Below are 7,365 nucleotides of genomic sequence, written 5' to 3' on the forward strand. Positions count from 1 at the left end.
AACTCACTTTGTAGACCAGTCTGGCCTCGAACTCAGAAATCCGCCTGCCTCTGCCTCCCAAGTGCTGGGATTACAGGTGTGCGCCACCACTGCTCGCTGTACTCTTAAGATCTTAAATGTGCCTAGAGGTCTCGTCCTTCTCTACTCCCTATTCAGTTTGTCTCACCTCTGGGAGCCTCACTCCCTTTTGTTCCACTGAGCCGATACAAAAGTCTACCACAGCAAGTTTTTGGTTGCGCTCCCGTTATGTCTCTCCAACTCCTTGATTAGGCGTTGAGTGTGACAGCTGTGCCTTGTCATAACCAGGACTAGGGTACCAGGTCACAGAGCTGCTTAGTCTTTGGAAAGGCAGCGCAGGCACCATCCCCTCCAGCCCTGCAGGCGGCGCTGTGGCAGCCGCCCTCCCCTCTCCCGACCTCTAGGAGCGGAGGCCCCGCCCCCCGACAGCACGCCTCCTGCCCATTGGACCGGCGCGCGGCCGAGGCTGGCCAATGGCGTGAGCGCTAGTGCGCCTCCATCTTTGCGCCGCCGGAGTGCAGCGTCGTGGGCGGTTGCGGGAGAGCGGCGGGCGGCCCGGGCGACTGCGCTGTGCCTCGCTTCGTCGCCTTGTTCCTCGCTGCCCGAAGCCGCGATGCCTCAGTTCCAGACCTGGGAGGAGTTCAGCCGGGCGGCCGAGAAGCTCTACCTGGCGGACCCCATGAAGGTGAGTCGCTGCAGGGACGGCCCTGGGGCCGGTGGCTTCTCTCCCCTTGGCGCGGCCTGAGCGTGTCCAGGAAACAGTCGGCCCTCCGGTGTCACTGTCCCCTCGGTCTGCTTCCGACGGACCCGGAGACTCAGCGACCCAGCGAGGTTCCGCCGGCAGCCACAGGCAGGGCTGTTTCCGCAACGCCGGACCCCACCGCGGCCTGCACCCGGGGGAGCTCCTAACTTCCGCTCGGGATCTGGTTGGTTAACGTGTCGCTGAGTGGGCTCCTCCCCCGCCACCGTCGCTTTCCTGTCCGTCCCTTAGTTTAGTGCCCCTTTCCTTCCCTACCCAGACCCGAGAGTTCCTGCTTATAAAATGGCGACACTGTAGGTCCCGGTTAGGAAGAACCTGTCTACTGTTTTGGATAGTGGGGACTTTTAGTCTTTTCCTGGATCAGTTGAAACACGGAGAATGCTTGCACTCACATGCTAGACATAAATGTCAGCAAGCGGATTCATTCCCCAAAGCAGAACTACCCAGTCTCATCTTACCAGTTCAGAACAGGTTCCCGGAGGGACCCAAAGGTCAACGTCACCACTCCTTAAAGGATTGTTGAAGGTAAGGTAGATCCATGTTCTATGAATATACACATTAAGAAAAAACGATAAGCAGTGAACAAATTTCAAGAACCCGGGCTCAGGACTTAACTGTATGCCCTTTCTGATGCCAGTGCATAACACGAACTGTGTGTGTGTGTGTGTGTGTGTGTGTGTCTGTGTGTGTCTGTGTGTGTCATAATGAGGCTGCAGAGACGCTCAGCATGCGGAACTCACCTAAGAATGGAAAGAGGGAATCTACTCCATACATTTGCCCTCTGATCACACATCTCACACACTAACACGTGTATGTACACACACACACAGAGTAGTAAGTAAAAATCAAAAATATATTGGTACTGGCAACTTGCAGTGGCAGTACTTACTACAGAATTTTACAGGGAGCATCTTTTACTTTGGGTTGTGAGCCTAGCCTTTAGCAGCTAAGCCATCTCTCCAAGCCCACAGGAAGAATCTTTTAAAAAGGTTAGTTCATTAATTCTTATGTGTGTCAGTGTTGACCTGTGCACATGGGGTGTCTGCTCTGCTGGGGTCAGAAGAGGGCATTGAATCCCCTGCAAATGGAGTTAGGGATGGTTGTGAGCCACCTTGTGGGTTCTGGGAACCAATGCTGTGTCCACCTGCAGCTAGACAAGGTGCTATTATAAGTGGTCTTATGACCCTGGAGGGGAATGGTGGTGTACATCTGTAATCCCAGCATTCAGGATGCTGAAGAGAGGAGAAAAGAGAATTCACAGTGAGACCCTGTCTGGGGTGGGACGGGGGGGGGGGGTATGTATTAGAAGCCGGGTGGAGGGTGCATTAGAACCACAGGAAGACCAGACTAGACAGTAGAACATTTTGAACCATTCTTGTGTATTTTTAAGATACTATCATCTCATGTGTCCTACATTGGCCTCATTAATTTCCTGTGTAGTTGAGAATGATCTTGACCTCTGGGTACTAGCTTCCCTGACACACACACCCCATTTTTTTTCTCTGTGTAGCCCTGCCTGTCCTGGAACTCAGAGATCCGCCTGCCCCTGCCTCCCAGGTGCTGGGATTAAAGGCGTGCACCACCACTGCCTGGCCCTTCTCTGTTTTTCGAGGTGAGGTATTGCAGCAACCTGAGTGCTGGGATTACAGGCATGTAACACCATTCCTGGCTGTACATGGTGCCGTTTGTTGTGGTTTCATTTCTGTTGCCATGAAACACAAGAGGCAGTGCAGGGGAGGAAGGACTTACCTGGCTTACCATCCCAGATTATAGTCTCTTACTGAGGGAAGTTGACAGGGACTTGAACCTGCCACAGCCATAGTCAAAAGCAGAGAGTCAGTGCAGCTGTGTGGCCCGCCTGCGTGTGCTTGACTTCGTTCTTAGCTAGCTGTCTGCACTCACACAGCTCAGGGCCCAGCCCACAGTCGGTTGAGTCTTCCACCCCAGTTTACAGTTAGACAGCCTCCCCAGTACCCATCGGCCAGCCTGATCCACGTAACTGCAGGCTCCCTTCTAAGGTGACATTTAAAACTAATGATCCTATTAAAGTGATAATGAAATGGCTAGGTAGATTAGGTAGTTTTTGAAATTGTCTAGTTTGTGACAGTGGTGGCTTCTTGTACTTTCATGTGGTTCATTTCCCTGTCCCTTGCTTTGCCATTCATTTGCTCAGTTAGGCAGTGTGCTGTAAGGTGGTGTAAGGTTTGTCCAGAAGGGCCTGATACTGACAACAGTGTACATCGCCTATGTTTATTAAAGAGAATGTAGATACACCAGCACATATCGAGTGACTGTTTGAAGATGTAGTTGTGGGGGCAGTGAAAGTAGAAGTGACAGGGAGTTGTGATGAGAAGGAGACAGCAGAGGAGGAGCTGGCCAGATCTGCCCAGGAGAAAATCCTAGTGGCCCCCAAACTTAAGTATAAACCCTGGGTCTGGACCCCAGTCCATTCTGGTCTTGTAGGGCTAACGAAGACTGTTGGTCTCTAGAATTTGTGTGTGGGAATTCTGCCTTCTGTACCCAGCACATTCATGTGGAGCCCAATGTATATTTTCACCCTTTACCCTGCATGGCTTGAACTGAAATGCTGTTGCTGGTGGGCTGAAAGAGCCCGTGACTGGTCTGTCTTCCTTTTAGTCCCTCCCTTACATTCCTGCCACCGTGGTCTGAGAGTACAGTTACTAATGTGTCCTCTGCTTAAAACCAGTTCTTCATTGATTACTGAATGAAGTCCTGACCCCCAGTTACACTATCTTGATTCAGTCATTCTGGCTTCAGACTTGGTGAAGCCATAGAATACATCAGCTCTTTGTTCAGAATGCTTCTTATACTTTCTCCAGCCTTCTTTATAGGAAAACAAAACATGTATTTTCAAACCACTTCCCAAGAAAAGTTGTTCTTGGCCTCTTTTTCCTTTAGCACTTTTACCAGTATTTTTCTTTATAGGACTTTTTTTTTTTTTAACAGACTTAATTCACTTTATTTTTCTTTTATAAAAACCTTTCTATGATAGTTACAGATGGAACCTGGGTCCTCTGATACTGTAGTGTGGGTTTTTACAAGGTGGCTGGTGAAATCCTGTAAGGAGACTTGATTAACGCAGTTTCTTTCCAGAGGTCGGGGTCAGGTAGCTGTAGGTCTTGGAAGTTTCGTCAAAGGTCTCCTTGGGAGTATTGCCCAGGGTGGCAGTGCAGCCCCTGGCTGATTAATGGCAGTTATCAATACTGGCCATCATTAGTAGCTTTTTGGGCACAGGAGCAGAGACAATGCCAGTGCTTCTGGGGGCAGAAATGAGATGCACCAGCACAGAGCCACAGTGGCCTGTCACCTTGCATGGGACATTGTGGGGCTTGCTAGTCTTGTTCCCCAGTAGCCTCTTCTCATAGGGACAATGGAGAGCTTGGCCAAGATGATGGCCCCTAGATGGCTGTGGCTTCCTCCTTAGAGCATGGAACACCAAGACCAACATGACCATTGTAGTTCCCAGTAGTGACGAAAGCCTTGAACCTGTCCACTGACCAGCAAGCGTCTGCTTCTGTAACCTGTCCACTGGCCAGCAAGTGTCTCCTTCTGAATGAGCAGGATCTTTAGAGCCTCATCCTTAAGGGATATGCTCAGGAAAAGATCAGTTAATCTGGGATGCTGGGATGCTGTAATGGGCAGAGCTCCACGACTTGATCTTCATGTCCTTAACTTGGTGATGGGGATCCACTCCTTGTTTTTGGCTTTACCTCCATGAGCTCCCTGGCCTCATCTATGACCATAGCCCCCAACACTGCTGCCAGATCACTGCCTCAGCCTCTTAATCCTGGCCCCAGGTCCTCCATGCCTCCTGGTGTTCCAAGATCATCTACCATTTGGTGTTTTCCCGAATAAGAGACTACCTTTCTAGGACTTTTATTTTAATTCCTTCTCTTCTGTATCGATTATTTTGGTTGGCTGAATTCAAAGTTCTTAACTAGACAGGAACTTTGACTTTTTGTCTCTGTGACTCTGAAATGGATGCCTATTTTGAACTGTAACAGTATTTTTCTTTTTTTCTTTTTTCTTTTTCCCCCAAGACAGGGTTTCTCTGTATAGCCCTGGCTGTCCTGGAACTCATTTTGTAGACCAGGCTGGCCTCGAACTCAGAAATCTGCCTGCCTCTGCCTCCCAAGTGCTGGGATTAAAGGCATTCGCCACCACACCTGGCCAGTATTTTTTTATCTAACAGTTAAAATCCTTCAGGTTGCCACACTGAAATATTTTTAAGTTTGTGTGGAGGCTTTGGGAAGTGTAGGGGGAGCAGGAAAAGGCTGGTGATTCTTGATGTTTTGTGTTTTGCTTTGTTTTGTTGGGGGGGGGTGTTGGTTTTGTTTTTGTTTGTTTTTTTTTTCTGAGACAGGGTTTCTCTGTATAGCCAGCCCTGGTAGCTGTCCTGGAACTCACTCTGTAGACCAGGCTGGCCTCAAACTCAGAGATCCGCCTGCCTCTGCTTCCTGTGTGCTGGGATTAAAGGCGTGCACCACCACTGCCCCACCAGTGTCCTCTGTCTAGTGCTGCTTTTAAATAAGTATTTTTATTGCAGGTACGTGTGGTTCTCAAATACAGGCATGTTGATGGGAATTTGTGTATCAAAGTCACGGACGATCTAGTTGTGAGTATACACTTGTATTTGTTGGGTTGGGGGATTTGAGTGGAGTACTTGTTTGAGGTTGTTCATGTAGAGTCTGCAGACGACCTACTAGGTGCATGCATCCCACATGGAAGAACTTGGTTCTAGAGTTCTTTTTTTTTTTTAAGATTTATTTATTTATGTATTTATGTAAGTACACTGTAGCTGTCCTCAGACACTCCAGAAGAGGGCGTCAGATCTTGTTATGGATGGTTGTGAGCCACCATGTGGTTGCTGGGGTTAACTCCAGACCTTCGGAAGAGCAGTGGGGTGGTCTTACCCACTGAGCCATCTCACCAGCCCTCTAGAGTTCTTCTTTTAGACTCAACAAATAACGAACTTGCTTCATGAAGACAGTGTGTCAGCTGTGGCTTAATAGGCCTTCTTCAGAACTGGCCAGAGAAACAAGACAAACTGAGTAGGTTTCCTTCTCATGGGAAAAAGCAAACGATTATAGAGTCTTCGTTTTTGAGGCAGGTTCTGTCTATGTTTTCCTCGCTGTCCATGAACTCAGTATGTAGACCAGGTGGGCCTTGAACTTACAGAGTGTTATTATCAAACATACTACCATGCTTTGCTCTGTAAATGATGACAAACCGAGCCAGGGGCTCGTTACTATCTCTCCCCTCCCCTCCCCTCCCCTCCCCTGTGCAGCCCTCCACTGGTACTGCTCCTGACTTGAGCTCCTCCGAGCTGTGACTGTGACCTCTAGCTCTTTGCTCTTATCACCTCGTGTGGTCTCCTCTGTTGTGGTGTGAAGACCATTCTCTGATTTTCATGCCCTGGTAGCTCTACTTTAGGTTGGCTTTGCTCTCTGTGTTCCTCTCTGCTAATTATTAGTGTTTCTGTTTTGTTTTATAAAAAAGGAAAAAGAGTCAAGGAGATGTTTGATAAGAGGCATGGTATGGTGAGGTGGGAGGGGTGCCTCTACAGGCCCATGCTGAGGCATCCTTTCTCCCTGAGGTACCAGCCATATCAGGTATAGTGTAGAATAGAATGTATTTAGGGCATGGGAAGGGGAGTTGGGAAGGGAGTAGAGACAGAAGGGGATTGGGGGAGGAGAGAGGAGAGGAGAGGCTGGCCAGGAACATGTAGGGAGAGAGGAGAGGGGGAAGGGGAGAGAGGGAGAAAGAGGTCAGAGAGAGGAGGGGGCAAACGGCCTCTTTTATAGTAAGCCAGGCATAGTTAGCAGTTGCCAGGTAACTTTGGGGCGGAGCCTAGAAGGAATGCTAACAGTTTCCCCATAAATACTGCGTTTTACCAGTGTTGTGGCCTTGGTTATTCTTCTGGAGCAGTTCATTTGATTGCTGCAGTCTGGTACTTCCTGTATTCATGTTTGCTTGCACATTTATATATGTGGCCCCTGTCTTTCTTCTGAGGCTCTGAGTAACTCTGAAGTCAGTAAATCTCCTTCATGCAGCTGTCAGAGTCAGCCTTCCCAGAGTGGGTCTTTTCAGCTCTTCCTGCCAGTAGGCACGCTGTCACCCACCTGCCAGAAACCTGCTGTGAACAGACACCATGACCATGTCAGGTCTTAGAAAGGACAACATTTAATTGGGGCTGGCTTACAGGTTCAGAGGTTCAGTCCATTATCATCAAAGCGGGAACATGATAGCGTCCAGGCAGGCATGGTGCAGGAGGATCTGAGAGTTCTACATCTTCATCTGAAGGCTTCCAGGCAGCCAGGATGAGGGTCTTAAAGCCCACACCTATAGTGACATGCCTACTCCAAGGCCACACCTAATAGTGCCACTCCCTGGGCTGAGCATATACAAACCATCACAGTTGGCATGGCATTTCCCCTTCCCTTCTGTTATGCCTACTGCTGGTTTATTTGAAAAAGTGGCATTTTGATCCCTTACAATACTCTTTCTCTCTCCTCCTCTCCTCTCCTCTCCTCTCCTCTCTCCTCTCCTCTCCTCTCCTCTCCTCT

At 49.2% G+C, this 7,365-nt stretch overlaps 1 protein-coding gene across 1 annotated transcript in view; it reads left to right on the plus strand.

The window, feature by feature from the left end:
* The first annotated feature begins 470 nt into the window (after nucleotides 1-470).
* The window catches only part of Srp9 (signal recognition particle 9), an 8,841-nt gene continuing 1,946 nt past the window's right edge, over nucleotides 471-7,365 (plus strand). The window contains exons 1-2 of the mRNA XM_021198739.1: nucleotides 471-703; nucleotides 5,346-5,414. Of these exons, the coding sequence (XP_021054398.1) occupies nucleotides 632-703; nucleotides 5,346-5,414 (141 nt within the window). The 5' untranslated portion in view covers nucleotides 471-631. The remainder of the gene's footprint in view (nucleotides 704-5,345; nucleotides 5,415-7,365) is intronic.

Source organism: Mus pahari, chromosome 5 (assembly GCF_900095145.1).
Source record: "Mus pahari chromosome 5, PAHARI_EIJ_v1.1, whole genome shotgun sequence".
In the NCBI taxonomy this organism is placed as follows: Eukaryota; Metazoa; Chordata; class Mammalia; order Rodentia; family Muridae; genus Mus; species Mus pahari.